Source organism: Zeus faber, assembly GCF_960531495.2.
Source record: "Zeus faber genome assembly, chromosome: 14".
Classification (NCBI taxonomy): Eukaryota; Metazoa; Chordata; class Actinopteri; order Zeiformes; family Zeidae; genus Zeus; species Zeus faber.
This window is the reverse complement of record NC_137200.1, coordinates 14,184,941-14,202,588: the sequence shown is the minus strand read 5'-3', so window position 1 is coordinate 14,202,588 and position 17,648 is coordinate 14,184,941. Positions and strand designations below refer to the sequence as shown.

Here is a 17,648-nt window from a genome sequence, read left to right as displayed (position 1 = left end):
ATTTCAACCAATGCAACCATATCCCCCGCATCGCGTTCTTCAGTCGCAAGTCCCCGGGGGGCCTCCCGGAGCCCCCCCCCCCCCCCCCGGGGGCCCTCCTCCTCCTCCTCCTTCCCCCTGACGCGTGACGCCGGGCCGGCAGTATAAATCCATTCATTGTCATTACGCACCAGGACATAACCAAGTGGACCGCGGGAGGAGCAAGGGGACAGGAGGAAGACACCGAGGAGCTTTCCACATCCACCCAACCCCTCGGGAATGAGCTCCACGTTTTGAAGCGTTTCAGTGTTTTTTTGGAGGAGTCACTTTTACGCGCAGGTTCAACCGGAGCGACGGGCGCGCAGCAGCGCTGAAACTTTTTTGTTTGTTGTCGTTGTTTGTCCTTTAACCGTGAAACCTTGGGAAGAAATGGCAAACCTCCACCTCAGATGCATTTTGGCTTTGGCCTTAGTGCAAATGGTACGTAAACCTCTCATCATGTCTCGTGTCAACCGGGTCCGATGCCCAGCGTCGTGTCTTATTTGAATCTGGTTGACTGTGCTCAGGTGGCGTCCTCCGGTGTGTTCGAGCTGAAGGTCCACTCGTTCCACACGGCGCACCGCATCTGCCGACGCCACAGGGAGTGTCACATCTTCTTCAGGATCTGCCTGAAGCACCCGGAGGACGTGATCTCCGCGGAGCCGCCGTGCACCTTCGGCACCGGCCAGACCAACGTCATCCGCTCCGACCACACCTCCATCTCCAGCAGCGCCCCCATCCGGGTGCCTTTCCATTTCAAATGGCCGGTAAATGTGGCACCAGCAGTTCTCCTCGGCACCGGTGAAGCTTAAATGACGCCCACGGCCCGTGCCGCAGTCTCCCCGCTCTTAAACGCGTCTCTGTTTATGTTTTATTTCTAGGGAACATTTTCGCTCATCATTGAAGCCTGGAATGCCGAATCCCAAACAGAATACACCGGTAAGTCCTATAGCCGAGCTGTACTTTAGTGGACCTGTAAAAAGTTCACGTTTGTTATCAAAAGTAACCACAAATACATGAATAATGTGTTCATTCTTAATAGAGCTGCAGCGAACGATTATTTTTATGATCGATCAATCTGTCGATTATTTTCCCGATTAATGGATTAGTTGTTTTGTTCATAAAATATCAGCTAGAAATGTCGTTCAGTTTTTTTTCCCCCCAAAGCTCAAGGCGACGTCCTCAAATGTCTTGTTTTGTCCACAGCCCAAAGGTATTCAGTTGACTGGTATGCAGGACTTAAAGAAGGAAAATATTGACATTTAAGGAGCTGGAATCAGCGCATTTGGAGATTCTCTTCTTAAAAAATAACTGAAAACGATTATTTGATTGTCAAAATAGTTGGCAATTAATTGACGGGTCGTTGCAGCTAAACATCTTGAGTACAACTTCTTACACACCAAGTATAATTTAAGTGGTTTTATTAATTGTGAATACATAAAAAGTATAGTATATATGCAAAGTATACTTTCACATAACATTGCAGGTAAACATTATCTCATAACGTCAAGTAAATTAAATAATGGTGAAGTTTTAACTATTGATCATTTTCCTGGGGACCCCCTGGAACATCTTGAAGGACCACTGGGGGTCCCCACACCCCATGTTGAGAACCACTGTATTGAAACACACATTTTTCCCTTTTTTTTTTGCAGACAACCAAAACAACCTCGTCAGCAGACTAGCAACTAAAAGAAGGCTTGCCATCGGCGAGGACTGGTCCCAGGACGTGCACTTTGGCGAGCAGAGCGAGCTCCGGTACTCCTACCACGTATTTTGTGATGAGTACTACTTTGGGGAGGGCTGTGCTGAATACTGCCGGCCTCGGGACGACACGCTGGGCCACTACACCTGTGATGAGGAGGGCAACCGCATCTGCCTGCAGGGCTGGAAGGGCAATTACTGCTCAGAACGTAAGTGGACACTCATAGTGGTGTTGCACTGTGTGCTGATGATATAGAAATGTACACATAGAGCATTTCAGGGAAGGTGTCAAGGAGGTGGCAATCAAAACTGTGGTTTTGGAATTTTCACCTCACTTTATTTGCCTAACTGCTGAAAAGAGTAGATCATAAGAAAATGGTGTGAATTGGATTGAGTTTTATACAAAAGCCAAAAACTGCCAGTTATTGTAAAAACATTTTAAGTGTAAAATCAATTAAGTGTAAATTAATATCCAGTAATATAGTGTAATTGTTTTCTGGGCTACAGCAATCAACTACAACTTTAGAGCACATAACTGGCAACTTATTTGCCAAGTGCCAGCTTTAAATTCTACAGGAAATTGCCATAGGCTTTGAGCAGGCACTGATAGGTATTAGCAGTAGTAAGTAGTTGAAAGCAGTTGTTGCCTAAAACACAAGTGAAGATACCTCTTCTAGTCTCTCCCAATACTGTCAAGCGGACCCGTGGTGGTGCGATGATGAGGACGTGTAGCTTTCTGTCTCGTTAGCGGGGCTTATATTTTAAGAAGGCACAGAGAGCTTTTGGCTTTTGGGAGTGTGTGTTGTTTTCCTTCGTGGTGAAGGTCTACAGCGTCCCATCTGCCTTTTATTCTCTCCAACAATAGGCGAAAGAGTAATGACCCCTGCTAGGAGATGTTTTTCAAGGTGGTGTGTGTGTGTGTGCGTGCGTGCGCGTGCAAGGAAAAAAAGCATTTGTCTCCGGCGTTGTGCCGACCAGCTGCTTGGCTTAATACTTAACCAACAGTGAAGTCTGGAATAGAGTTTGGGTCAGACAGGGTGCTTTGTGTGTGTGTGTGTGTGTGTGAGCGCGACAGCACGTGATTGCAAGAGAGATGTATGGGAGGGCGTATCCATTGTAATAACCCTTCCCCCCCTCCTTTTTGTTTCTAGCCATCTGCTCGGCGGACTGCAGCGAGAGGCACGGCTACTGCGAGGCCCCAGGGGGATGCAAGTGTCGCATGGGCTGGCAGGGCCCCTCCTGCACAGAGTGCGTGCGCTACCCAGGCTGCCTCCACGGGACATGCAGCCAGCCATGGCAGTGCAACTGTCAGGAGGGCTGGGGGGGCCTCTTCTGTGACCAGGACCTCAACTACTGCACCAACCACCGACCCTGTGCCAACGGCGCCACCTGCACCAACACGGGCCAGGGCAGCTACACCTGCACCTGCAAGCCCGGCTACGGAGGCACCAACTGCGAGCTGGAGACCAACGAGTGTGACAGCAACCCCTGCAAGAACGGAGGCAGCTGCAACGTAAGTAGACGGAACAGTCAGAACAGTCAGTTGATTTGAACGAATCTGAAAGGGTGCCGACCCGTGCAATACCCGCAAAATAACAACAACCTCATATTTTCACGCCCCCCCCCACACACACACGATAGGACCTCGAAAACGACTACTCCTGCACTTGCCCTCAGGGCTTCTACGGCAAGAACTGTGAGATTATTGCCATGACCTGCGCCGATGGTCCCTGTTTCAACGGCGGCACCTGCGTGGAGACTCTGACGGGAGGCTACACCTGCCGCTGCCCCCCCAACTACACAGGCTCCAACTGTGAGAAGAAGCTGGACCGCTGCAGCAACAGTCCCTGTCTGAACGGTGAGTGGTTCCTGGAGACATCTTCTGGTGGAGGTGCACACCAACAGTGTCAGTGTCAGGACAAGCACAGGTGACCAAGCGCCTCCTGCAGAATTACGATAGCAGTTATATCTCTCAAACCTCAGTGGATATGGGACCAGACCGGAATAGGCCATACAATATTAACTACTTTTCTAAATTAGCCAGGCAAAAGTGGAAAGATTATGTTGACGTCTGCTATCTTCTGGCGTCCTCTGCTGGTGATATTGATGCAAAGCAGCCGACGGGTACAGCAGTACAACAACACATACTTTAGAATTTCATAGTGTTCACTGCAGTACCGCACGTCATTGCCCTCAATGGCATGTGCAGAACTTAACAATTTGCAAATGTATTACAAGATGTTTATAGCTGAGCTCTCCTTACATTAATGTGCACACCCAATATGCCAACGGATGAGGCACTCATCAAAAATTGGGCATTGAAATTATCTCTATGTGACTCCGAATATTTTTAATTGTAATCCCATTAACACTCGCCAATTAAGCACAGTGGGTGGGGCTCTCCGACCGGCAGGGTGTTAAACGCAGCCTTTCTTTGCTTTCTGCAGGTGGGGAGTGTCTGGACCTTGGTCAGAGTGTGCTGTGCCGCTGCCAGGGGGGCTACACCGGTGCCAACTGCCAGGTCAACATTGACGACTGTGCCTCGGGCCCCTGCCAGAATGCCGGCACCTGCCAGGACCGCGTGAACGGTTACAAATGCTCCTGCACCCTTGGCTACACCGGCAAGAACTGCAGCGTACGATCGGACGCCTGCGGTGTCCGTCCCTGCCAGAACGGCGGCACCTGCTTCACCCACTTCACCGGGCCTGTGTGCCAGTGCCCCAAGGGCTTCATGGGCCCGAGTTGCGAGTTCACGCTGCAGCCCAGTTTCAAGCCCGCCTTGCGGCAAACGTCCCAGCCGTCCTCTGCCACCGTCACCGCAACCTGCGTCCTGGCCATCCTGGCGGTGGTCCTGGTGGCGGGCATTGTAGTGTTAAGGAGGAGGCGTCTGCTGCGGGGCAGGAAGCAGCTGAGCGACATCGCCGTCTACAACGACCTGGAGACGGTCAACAGCGTTGGCGGCAGCGAGCGGGACGCCTTCCTGGGCCCCAACGGCCTGTTCAAGATCAGCAACAGCACGGCGCACCTCAGCCTCTCCCTCGACGACCACGGCAGGTCCGGTTACAGGCACGGCTCCGCGGAGGGCGGCCTCGCCAGAGGGGAGCGGCTCTCGCTCTCCCCCGCTGTACAGGACTTCATGTGGAGGGACGAGGCCGGCCTCGGCTCCGTGGCTGGGCTGAGATGAAAATAAATCTGATGGCAGGGCGTAAGGGGAAGAGACACGGGGCAGCTGCCCAGGAGACGAGATCGGGGACTAAGTAGCACTTCTCCTTCTTCTTCTGCGTCCGTGGATGGCAGCAGAGAGGAGGACATTTATAGTCGGAACCCGCTCATTCTGAAGCTATGTTGTGGCGATGATAACTTACAAAGACTATGTGAGGAGAAATCTCAAGTTTAATGACCCAAAGAGATAAATAATAATACATTTTTCATGGGACCTACAACACATACCAAATACAGGAAGTCACAAATTTTTGATCACCTTTGGAAAACCCATCCAAAAAAATGTGTTTTGGGGGCTTTCATTGACGTTTCCTTTGTCATTTAATCATTTTATTTTACACAGAACCTGAAATATAATTTATTTTGCGTTTCAATCTTCCTTTGACCATTTTTTCCTTTTTATTTGTATGCACCATCATTTTTATTGTTTATACTATTTATTTATTTGAAAATGTATGTTGTATGTCCTCATTTGATTGTTAGAAAGTTGGATATATATTTATATGGTGTCCATAAAGACCCAATGCTTTATTTTCCATCGTGATATTTTGTACAATATCCAGGATGTTTAATGCTGGGGATATAACAAAGTTTGGTTGTTATTTGTAAAAAAAAACAAAAAAAAAACAAAAAAAAACGTATTGTGCCAATTTAAGTTGTGCCAAAGGGTGTGTTTTTCATACGTTTTTTACTCATACTTGATTTTAATATTTTGTATGTGTTTGTGATATGGAATAAAAAGAAATCTGTATCTAAGACCATGCAAACTTCATTTAAATGTCCGAACAAGGCAAATAGTTTAATTCTGATGTCACTTGAAGATAGTTGTGATCGTAGTGTCACAGGTAGGTAACAAATAACAGAATAATAGGAAAGAGGAGATGAGATTGATTGTTGGATATAAAGATATAGATAGATACTGTATTCATCACTGGAGGGAAATTGTGGTGTAAAACCAGTTCACATCAGAACAAATAGGCAATAAAAAATAAAAGTTAATAAAACATAAAATCGAAACAAAATGGCAATATAGAAATATATATATATACAACATATATTATATCCACATATATGAGAATATATATGTATATACTTATGAATATAATATACCTAAGAATAATAGAATATTAGCAATAATGATAGCATATATTTCAAGATTCAAGATTCAAGAGGTTTATTTGTCACATACATATACATACTTTCATACATATATGCAGTGAAATGTAATGCAACGCACCCGGTGATAACACACAATATGTCTGAGGAAAAAAATTATTTCTAAAAGACCAACTAACTGACTCCTAAAACGTAATACAGTAAATCGAATACTTATAGAATAAAAATAAAAATATATAGAATAAAATAAAATACAATAAAATAAAATGAAATAAAATGGAATAGATAGAGGGAATATGCTTATGTATATGGAATAGGCAATTATGTATATACGGATATGTGAATTAAAGTGGCATGTGAATAAAGTGAGGTAGTGTTTGGGATAATACAGCACAGTATACAACAGTACGGCGCAGGAATACGGCATCACGAACAACCCTGAACAATGACACAGTATGCGGTACAGTATGCTACATACAGTACAGTAAGGTAGTGGAGCCTATGTGTGTGGCTCAGTGAGGACCCCTGGTGAGGTCAGCGTTGACAGTTGTTATGGCTTGCGGGAAAAAACTCAGTCTCAGTCTCGTTGCCTGTCAGGATGCTCTCCACTGCTCCAGAGTAGAAGGACTTGAGGATCCTCACCGAGACCCGGAATTTCCTCAGCTACCTGAGGTGGTAAAGACGCTGCCTCGCCTTTCTCACCAGAGTGTCTGTATGTACAGTCCATGTTAAGTCCTCTGTGATGTGGACTCCCAGGTACTTGAAGCTGCTCACCCTGTCAACAGAAGTCCCATTAATCACCAAGGGCGCGCGCGTCCTCGATTGTGATCCTCACCTAAAGTCCACAATCAGCTCCTTAGTTTTGCTGACATTCAGGTGGAGGCTGTTGTCCTGGCACCAGAGTGACAGGTCAGCCACCTCCTCGCGGTAGGCCTTCTCGTCGCAGTCGGTGATCCCCACGACAACGGTGTCGTCAGCAAACTTTATGATGGTGTTGGAGCTGGACCTGGCCACACAGTCATGTGTGTACAGGGAGAACAGTAGGGGGCTGAGGACGCAACCCTGGGGGGGATCCTGTATTCAGGGTGAGGGAGCTTGACATGAGCTTCCCCACCCTAACCACCTGGGGGCGGGCTGTGAGGAAGTCCAGGATCCGGGCACACAGCGGAGCATTCAGTCCGAGCTCCTTCAGCTTGACAGCCAGTCTGGTGGGGACTATGGTGTTGAAAGCTGAACTATAATCAATGAACAGCATTCTCACATAGGCCCCCTTCTGGCCATCCAGGTGCGTGAGCGTGGTGTGCAGTACCTGGGAGACCGCGTCATCCATGGATCTGTTCTGCCGGTACGCAAACTGCAACGGGTCCAAGGTGCGGGGGAGGGAGGCGCAGATATAATCCTTAATCAGCCTCTCGAAACACTTCATGACCACCGAGGTGAAAGCCACCGGACGCTAGTCATTCAGGCAGGCAGGAGAGGTGATCTTCGGGACAGGAACGACGGTGGACCTCTTGAAGCAGGACGGGACCACTGATTGAGCCAGGGAGATGTTGAATATTGTAGTGAACACTGGAGCTAGCTGGTTAGCACAGGTCCTCAGTACTCGCCCAGATATGCCATCTGGGCCCGCAGCTTTCCTGGTGTTCACACGCATCATATATATATGTACATACAGATATAGATGTGTACACACACACTCACTCGCTCACTCACACACACACTCACTCACTCACCCACTCACTCACTCACTCACTCTATATATATACACAATATATATATATATATATATATATATATATATATATATAAATATATAAATATATAGAAAAAAATAAAGAACATAGAAGATAAATGCTTGAAACTTGTTAAAGTACAAACCTATCAAATCGGCCATGTACAAGTCCAAAAATGCAATTTCTGACCAGCATTCTGGTCAATTTGTCGACAAGATTTTGACCAGACATTTCAAATTGATTTTTCAAAAGCATCCATTTTTCACATTGGTGGGCTTTTTTCTTTATCACTTAAGGCGCTGAGGATACTTTTTTTTCCCATTCGAGGGTGCTGTTCTTATCTGTGAACAGTTACTGACCACGAGTATCTGCGATGCCTTATCCAATTCCTTGAATTCTTTCCCTTCGTATACACTTGCCCAATGGTCTGCATTCTTGCTTGCTAAGGCGGACCCCGCCACCGTCATTGGAAACAGTGCGTAGAGGAGCACATGTATATCGCAAATACATTGACTGGCTGTTACTTACAGACCGATCAGCCACGACATTAAAACCACCAGTAATAACCGCTCATATTGTGAAGGGCCCCCCCCGTGCCGTCAACACAGCTCTGACGTGTCGAGGCATGGACTCCACAAGACCTCCGAAGACATCCTGTGACGTCCAACAATTCATCTGATTAAATTAGTACTGTTTACCAGACTGGCTTATCTCTTGGGAGTGGCATTGAGCAAGAACGCTACGCTCAGTCCACTATTTCAATTGCAAAAACAATGTGTTGTTCTAAGTTCTGTGACCTTTCCACTACATACTAACCACTGCAGACCGGCAACGCCCCACAAGACCTGCCGTTTTGGAGATGCTCTGACCCAGTCGTCTAGCCATCACAGTTTGGCCCTTGTCAAAATGTCTCAGATCCTTACGCTTGCCCATTTTTCCTGCTTCCAACACATCAACTTCAAGAACTGTCTGTTCACTTGCTGCCGCATATAAATGAAGTATCAAATATGAGATTTTTTTTTAACAGAATAATCTCGCAGATCACCACTTTAAATTCGATAGTTTAATAAAACGCATAGTTTGGACAGAAGACACTCCAGCGTTCTTAGTTATGACCACTTCGGTGCTGTCTTCCAAGCAGTGTATAGTTCATGCGAACAGGAAGAAGAACAAAAACATCCAGCACCGATAGGATCCGCCTCTCGCCAGGTCCCAACTCTCCTCCCGAGCTGTCAATTCGCCTCTTCTCCGCAGCTCGGGAGGCACACAGCCCGGACATGGCGTCCTCCGAACAGCCGCCCCGAGACGGCCCTTCATCGGATTCTGTCTGTGGATCTCCCCGGGAGCACCACCGCCACCACTACGAGTGCCAGCTCCAGAGGAGACCAGCCCGGGTGACCGTCAAGTACAACCGCAAGGAGCTGCAGCGGAGGCTGGACGTGGAGAAGTGGATCGACGAGCGCCTGGACCGGCTCTACTCGGGCAAGGTGCGCTTGTTACACCCTGCTACACTTGTATGGAAAGTCGAATAAAATTCAGTAAAATAAAATCTCCAGGAATCAGTTATGGAAGAGCGAGTTAAAAATAATTTCGTCTTTCACCTTTTTTTTCATAGCAACAATGTTAATGGGGATTAATAATAATAATAATAATAATAATAATAATAATAACAATAATAATAATAAAACAAAATAAAAAGAATCAAAATAACAGTAATAATACAAATAAAATTAATAATAACAACAATAATAACAATACTAATAAAAACAACAACAACAACAATAATAATAAAAATAATAATAACAATAATGATGATAATAATAATAATAATAATAATAATAATAATAATAATAATCAAAATAGAAAAAATAATACAAATATAAAGAATAACAATAATTATTCTAAAAATTATAAATTATAAATAATAATAATAATAATAATAATAATAACTTTGAATCATAAACGCCTTTCAAGAAACCCAAGGACACTTTACAAAATAAGTAAGCAAAGTCATCCTCATAAAAGTATCATCATAATGAACGCAACGCGTCTTCGTGGTGCAGTGGATTGACTTGAATTTATATGCAAATTGATCCAGGCTATACATGTGAAAATGACAAGGCTGGTTCATATCATTGTTTGAAAAAAAAAAAAGTATTTCAAAGAATTTACAATCAAATTAAATATGGGATTGTGATAATCGTATCCTTTCAAAACATTACAATAATGATGGCATCAAACGTGAAATAAATAAGCATGTAAAACAAATATGGAAATACAAAACTGAAAAATCGAAAAAATTAATCTAATTAAATAAATCATTTCATTTATTTATTTACCATCACCATCATCATCTCTAAGGCGGACAGGGATGATGTCATGAATAATTCAGACCTGATAGGTTTGAGCTCCAGGCTGGTAGGTGGTAGATAGTATTTAGGGGAGAGGTGGAGTTCTCCTTAAAAGGCCAAGCACCCCCAGGGAAGTGTGAGGTTCACTGCCGTCCTCTTCCCAGGATGTGGATGTGGCAATGGGATGCTTTCTGCCTTACATGGCCAGTGTTTGGGACCAGAAAAAGGATGAGGGATGAGAGGAAGAAAAAAAACAAGAGGGAAAAGGTTGTCGGGGAATGTCTGTGTGTGTGTGTGTGAGAGAGAGAGAGAGAGAGAGAGAGAGAGAGAGAGAGAGAGAGAGAGAGAGAGAGAGAGAGAGCACTACGGGTCCCAGGAGGAGGTAAACACTGCGACATGTTGTTCTGGAGGCTGAGGGTCTCTTGTGGCTAATGTGGAAAAAGGGCAGGAGGTATTTTGGGGCCTGAAGTGCGGGAGCATGTTGTGAAAGTCAGATCTCTGGAAGGAGCGGATGCTTCCAGTGCAGCTGTGTACGAGATGGCTCCTTTGGGGGACCCGTCTTAATACCGAGCTGCATTGAAAAGGATCCAATCCGGAGCGAGAAATCTCACTGAGATCTCCAGCTTTTACGTGGAAAAAGCAGCCTCTTTATTATGGTAGCAATGTTTATGAGGGCAACTTTTCAAAGTGATGCAAAACAACTGGATTGACATCTTGCTTTACAAAAAAATGTCATAAAAGGTAAATCCGAGACCCTGGTGGACTGCGTGGTGTGCCAGGGCACCAGTCTCATTACACAAACAGGGCGGTGGCGTGATGGATGGATGGGAATAGCTTGTCCTTCCACTGCGCTGGTACAAAGGTCCTTTGTTGGCCACGAACCGGCCACAGTTACCGTGCAACCGGGAAGTGGTTCAACTGGGGTCGTCACAAACAAAACTGCTTCAGGCACTGTGGTCGGCATGAATCCCCAAACTTGAATCATTAATCGAGATGAAAGCAGGTGATGTTTGTAATGTTTGTTAAAGATAATGTGACGTAATCATGTGTAAATGTACTTCCACTATGTGAACACAATGTTCACGAAGAATAGGCTTATTCGGAATCTGTGTGTGGGTGTGTGTGTGTGTGTGTGTGTGTGTGTGTGTGTGTGTGTGCCCGCGCGTGTTCAACAGGAGGATGACATGCCAGGGGAAGTGAACATTGATAAGCTAATAGATCTGCCTAACGACGAGGAACGAGTGAAAGATTTACAGGTGAGCTCACCTGGTGGGAATATTTCTCAGCTTCAGATCAAATAATGGGAATGAACAATAGGCAGAACCGGGAATCAAGTTAAGAGAAAGCTAGACGTGGAAAAATGCCGTGAACTTTTAAATTGACCGGGCTACCTTTGCTTTATTATGGGAGCTGTTCTGAACCGTGATCAAAAAAATAAAAAATAAATTGGGATTGTCATATGAGGCTTTACACTGTGATGCATTGATGGGGCCAATGAGTTACAATGCTGTATCTATCTCTGTTAAAACAGGAGCTGCTTCAAAACTGCAGTAACAACACAGAGGTATGTACTGGGTTGGAAATGGTACGAGACACATATCAATACTGTATGTCACGCACGAAAATCCACCGGGACCCGAATCTCAGCCCGAGTCGCCAGTGTCTGATTCTTCCTGCCACAGTCCGTCAAAATCCCTCAACAGGCGCTGTTTGTCTCGCTCCCTCTCTTCATTTTGCCCCCAGAACAATAAAGTCCCTTTTGAGATCTGGCCCCACAGCGCCTCTTCAGAGACGCTGATAAATGAACAAGGGGCGGGGGGAACGCCGGGTTTCACTGCCGGGTTTGTTTTCCAAAGCGACTGAAATGGGTTTGTGCCAAAAAAACCCAACAAACCAAACACATGACGGAGATCACCACGAGCGAAACAAACTTGGTTTGTGTTATTGCTTTCGGAGGAGTTTGAGGGGCCCTCCGGATGCAGTCTCCCAAAACCACCAACACTGACTTGATAGAATAGATGAATTACAGAGAATAACCAGTAAAAAAAAAAAAGTAAAGTCCTGTTTCATCCACTTACTTTCTTGAAAAAAAATCACCCTCTTATACCTTAGCTCTCGTAGAGGAAAACGGTGCGGGTTTAATAAGGAAAATCACATATTCTAATAAATTACTAAATATTATTTAGTTTGAGCGATCTCCAAACAAATTCAGGAAGAATCTCTAAGGCATAGTGCGATTTTTTTGGCGAAAATGAGTTCGAAAAATAAACTTGAACCCAGGAAAGAGTGGGAACTTCCTCTCCGATCCCCCGTCCCCACCGCTCTTTAAGGCCCGTTCACCATCTATGGACTCAAGCATTCCTTCTCTAGAAAGTAGCAGTCAACTAAATAACAATTGAACTTGTTTAGATTTTTTTTTTGGCAGATTTGTTTCACTCTAAACCCCTCTCTCGCTACGATCTTCTGTTTGCTTCACTCAGATTTGAAGTAAATGTTTTGAAGTAAACGTTATCACAGTAAACATGCAAATAGTTTCAGCTCAGTTTCTGTTTGGAAATGAATGAGATACAATCTAAATGGGATTACGCCAAGAGGCGTTTTCAAACCTGCATTTTAAGAATTTCTGAGTTGTCAGAAAATGTCTCCCAATTCATAAAAAAAACTCCCTTATTCGGTGTGTTTTCCGGATCTCAGTCATCTGACCATCAGGTATTTTTTTTTAGTGTGCTTCTTCACGGTGATTGTTGTAAACACTCTGTATTCTATGCTGTCGACAAAATATTTGTTCGTTGTTCTCGAGATTGACCTTTTCTGACCTCGGAAGAGTCGGTTCGGCTCTAAACTGTGAATGGAATTCCCACGGGAACGATTTTAATTCTGTCAATTATTTATTTCGCCGGAATTCAAAGTGTAAATTAGTCCTGCTCGATATGAATTACGCCAAATGCCTCCATCTTCTTCTCACACTGACTAAATCGTCAGTTCCTATTTTCAGTTTGCCCATCAAATATTTTGCTCACTTTCATTGGTGGATCAGGAGCCGAGTCTCAGCGGACGCCCCGTGTGTCCCAACGGTCCCAGCGCTAGGAGTGGGGTTGAAATAAGTACCTGTCAAAGACAGGTTTCATCCCAGAATGATGTCATGTAAATGTAGAAGCCCCGTCTGCCTTCTCTGGTAAAGGGTTGAAATTTTACAATGTCTACACACACATCTCCTCTGGTCCCCGCCGGGGTTTGGTAAAGCCCTCCTCTCCCTCCTCAGGACTTCATCAGCGAGCTGGTGGGCAAGCTGGAGGGGCTTCATAAGGAGGGCGAGCTGCAGAGCAAGGGCATCGAACACCCGGTCGCCTCCCACAGCCACTACCGGCATGAGCCCTACCACTTCAACCAGCCGCAACAGCACCACCATCAGAGTCGGAGCCACAACCAGACCATCTGACCTCTCGGACACTTTGATCCGATTGTGACCGTTTTGAAAAAGCAGTGGGATGGGTGAGGGATGATGAGGCGTATTCGCACCGCAGGAACCTTTTTCATAGTTTGAACAACTTTTTGGAGGAACTGTCCCTTCCATTGTGTCCGCACCGCAGGAACTGGGAACGATCGTAGTTCTTAGAGACTTTTTTTTTTTTAGCTCCTACTCCAGTGCAGGGACTAGAGGACCAAGGGGAACCATCAGTGACGTAAGTGCACTGTGATTGGTGCAGACGCAGGTGGTCCAGTCCCTCGCCAGTCCCTCGGACTCAGTCCGCCTGGTCGAGTCCACATACAGTCTGCGGTAATACAAATAAACAATTAAAATTTTTATTTTTTATTGTAGATATTCTTTATTTCATTTTCCGACTTTAATTGAATGAAACAAAAAAATCCTCGTGCGGTGTCCAGATGCATGACCCGTGCCGTACGAGAGTCAGAATTATTATTATTTTTTTTTAATCAGTGAAAGTTACAGACTAAGAACAGAGAACTCACGCTGAAAGTTCACTGGCTGACGTCACTTCAGAGTTCCTATTGGCAGCGCAAATACAACCATGAAAAAAAGCCCTTGAAGGTATTTAGTTCTCGGGGGGACCTCCCAAGTTCCTAGTTCCCCCTCAGGGAGTCCCCAGATTTGTTTCGGTGCGAAAACGCCTATGGACAGCCAGCCGGTCATTATCGGCAAAATATCCTCCGATAGGATGATCAGGAAACCGACGGACAGGAAGTGGAACGGTCTTGTATCTCTCTGAAGGGGGTTATTTTGCGATAATAACCAGGCTGCAGTGCTGTCCATTATCCCGCTTATTACATGGCTACTAACTAAATACACAAATACATTGAGGTGGAATATTGATTTGAAGTGATTTTTATAACTAGTATGCCTAGCTTCTACTGAGAAAAAAAAAAAAGTTCTAAAAACAACGTAGCGCACATTGCGTCAAACATGGAATGTGAATCCAGACGGAGTAGTGGTTGCTCAAGGCAACGGTCATTGTTCCGAAATAACTGGCCAGTGATTGCCACTATTGACCAATCAGAACGGAGTATTCCACACAGCCGTGTGTAATATATTTTGAGACGCCACCTGTGAGATTTAAAACAAACTCAAACAAGCTGCACCACGACCTTCTTGGTTAACTGTCGAGACTCCAAAAATGGAACAGCATGTGTGACTTGTGCATATTCTGCTATACTTTGGTTAATAAGACTATATAATCATAACAAGGAAAAGAGATGAGCTCCACATCACCTTAAGATTTCTGATTTTACACTGGAATCAGCCATGTTGCATTGTTGGATCACTCATCGTATTTTCATTTCTTGCTTATTTTTTTGCCTTTGACGTTCTTGAGGTGTGTTGCTACGGCGGTTTAACACTGACCAGCGCACTCACAGTGTTTACATTTTCAGACGACATTTCAGCGACTTTTCCTTTTAGCAGAAAATGATAATAAAATGTTGGCATTGGCGGTTCAGGGTGCTGTTTTGTTTTTTTCTGGCAATGTTGTTTTCCTTCCATCCCTGCACACAAAGAAGACACTCACTTATCACATTCAATATCTCATTTTTCTGCTGGTAAAATTGAGCTTTGAAGAATGATTCTTCCAAAATACCAAAAGACGGTGTTGATTAAATTCCCATAACTTCAACAATGTACAGCAAAAAACCCAAGACCTGGCTGCCTCTCATGTAAAGCATGAGAGTAAAAACACACATACGCATAGGAACGCACACCACACACACACACACACACACACACACACACACACACACACACACACACACACACACACGCACACCCTCACACAAAACAAAGTCACTTTTAAGGAATTTAACTTTTTTTATTTCTTGATACTTTCACTTTGCTGCATTTTAAAGTGGAACCTCACTTTTCAGTGCTTATGCACATACATTTGGGTCTCTGGCGGGCCTTCTAACATAAAAACTGTGAAATAAGACAACCCAGTCAGTGTTTTTGTGACCTGTCTATTCCAGAATACATGGCATGAAACAAGCCACTCCGATTTGGGGCCCCTTTTTACGTCACAGGGCCCACAGTATAATTGGAGGTGCTTATAAACACTCCAGGTGTTTATTCCCAAGCCCCGCCCCAAATATCCGGACCACAACAATGGTGAGAAACAGCTAAATGATCTAAAACGCCACAATTCAGTCCTACATCGTCTTTTCACATGTTTTCAGCAATTACTTTACAGGGACTTGAACATAGAGCTTAATGAATTACAGATTGAATGAGTCCTCACAACAGTTTCCAGCTTTTCATCCCAATGCATCAGCTTAGTGGTGAAATCAGCTTGCATGGTGCTTGATACAGGTGGATTCATGTCAGATTTGATGAAGGATAATTCCATCGAGCCAGCACCACCTGTTTTAAATGAGCGATTCAACAAAGAGCAGGTGAGATGTAGGCCTACAGGTCTGACCACATGTCCTGCAGGGGCGGGGCAGGCGACAGGAACGCCAGCTTGTCTTCAGAAAACCAGGAGAAGGGCTCATGTTCATAATGTATATTCCAGGTTGTAACTTTGTCTACGGGGCCTGGTGAAGCCGTTTTAAGCCAAAATGCAGCGAATGCTCAGAAAGCATTACAACATGGGTAATAAAGGTCATAATAAAGGTAAAACATTAATGTAGACAACCTATATACAATATAGGTTAAAAAAAAAAACAGCCATTATTAAAATTAAAACAGTAAAAGAAAAATTCTAAATATTTTCCATTTATATTTGCTCAGTGCAAAAAAACTCCCAAAGGAAAATTAAATAACTATTTGCTTTTATAGCCTCGTTATGATTCATTTAAATAACAACCCCCCCCCCCCCCCCCCAAACAACTCTTTTGTCCTTTCTTATTCCTCACATAAAGGCCCGATGAGCGTCGAAAAACAAACCTAAATGACTGAAGAGTTTGATTAACCTCGCTTGTACAGAGTCTACTTCAGACTACAACACACACCGGCCCGGAAAAACACCGAAGGGAGAAATCTAAAGTCAAATTCCCTCCGCGGAATTATTGCAAGATGGCACCAGTTTATTTAAAGAGACGGCGCCACCTGCTGGCCATGTACAGCTTTGCCATTTGTTGTTTATTGTTTATTATTATTATTATTATTATTATTATTATTATTATTATTATTATTATTACCGTCTTCGAACGGTACAAAGGAACGGTTGTTTAAATCGGAATGTCGGGGCCTATCGGTATCGCTCGGGGCCGAGTTTCCTGGGATCGGGCGTCACGGCAACATGGCGCGACACACACACACACACACACAACAGCGACGGAGGACACGCCGCAGGGGGCTGCTCCTGCACCGGCCTTGGCCACTAGGGGGCGCAGCTTGGCAATGAATTGAACGGTGAAAGGGGCTTCGCTGCGGCTGACGTTCGGACGCACGATGACCAGGGTTTATACCTGGACAACGGCAGCTTCGTTTCTCCACAACCCGGGAAAGAAGGCATTTGGGAAAACACATGGGATTGCTCCTTGTTTTTGATATTAGGCCCCATGGTAAACAGTGGTGGAAGGCCCTCAGACCTTTTACTTCAAGAAAAGTACATACATACACGTGAAGGTGAGAGTACCACAATGACATTTCTACTCAAGCAAAAGTATTTAAGTACTTGCTTTGAAATGTACTTAAAAGGCGAAAGCGCTCGTCATAACCAGCACCTTCATATAACAGCCTACTATAAAGAAAGATGCAAACTGAAAACATGTATATTTAGATAGAGATTTTTGCTTTGAAAAGTTGTGGAGTAAAAGCTGATAGCACAGATTCTTGAAAAAAAAAAAAAAGTGACTTAATTTGAGTTTCGCAGGAAATCACAGGGCCTTTGGTGAATGTGATTCTTTGAGCTGAGATTTACTTTACCAGTGTGTGTGTGTGTGTGTGTGTGTGTGTGTGTGTGTGTGTGTGTGTGTGTGAAGTTCCGACTCGAGGTCACAGACACCTTACACCTTACATTGTAATCTGCTTATGTTTTATCTCTAAATGCCTTCT

General features: G+C 44.7%; 2 protein-coding genes across 2 annotated transcripts; both read left to right on the top strand.

The window, feature by feature from the left end:
• Nucleotides 1-345: 345 nt before the first annotated feature.
• Nucleotides 346-4,906, top strand: dlb (deltaB; the record flags this gene model as incomplete). Its single annotated transcript, XM_080013200.1, has 7 exons — nt 346-459; nt 546-785; nt 900-957; nt 1,674-1,931; nt 2,874-3,235; nt 3,364-3,580; nt 4,170-4,906. The coding sequence occupies exons 1-7, from the start codon at nt 409-411 to the stop codon at nt 4,904-4,906; spliced, it is 1,923 nt and encodes a 640-aa protein (XP_079869326.1). The 5' UTR covers nt 346-408.
• Nucleotides 4,907-9,011: 4,105 nt separating this feature from the next.
• Nucleotides 9,012-15,097, top strand: ppp1r14aa (protein phosphatase 1, regulatory (inhibitor) subunit 14Aa). Its single transcript, XM_080014363.1, has 4 exons — nt 9,012-9,280; nt 11,320-11,400; nt 11,676-11,708; nt 13,407-15,097. The coding sequence occupies exons 1-4, from the start codon at nt 9,071-9,073 to the stop codon at nt 13,581-13,583; spliced, it is 501 nt and encodes a 166-aa protein (XP_079870489.1). The 5' UTR covers nt 9,012-9,070; the 3' UTR covers nt 13,584-15,097.
• The last annotated feature ends 2,551 nt before the right edge of the window (nt 15,098-17,648 follow it).

What these genes read in the sequence shown, in the direction of transcription:
- ppp1r14aa (XM_080014363.1), top strand. Translation starts at nt 9,071, where the DNA reads ATGGCGTCCTCCGAACAGCCGCCCCGAGACGGCCCTTCATCGGATTCT. An exon ending in ACCGGCTCTACTCGGGCAAG is followed by an intron (nt 9,281 to 11,319) that starts GTGCGCTTGTTA and finishes CGTGTTCAACAG; the next exon opens with GAGGATGACATGCCAGGGGA. An exon ending in ACTGCAGTAACAACACAGAG is followed by an intron (nt 11,709 to 13,406) that starts GTATGTACTGGG and finishes CTCCCTCCTCAG; the next exon opens with GACTTCATCAGCGAGCTGGT.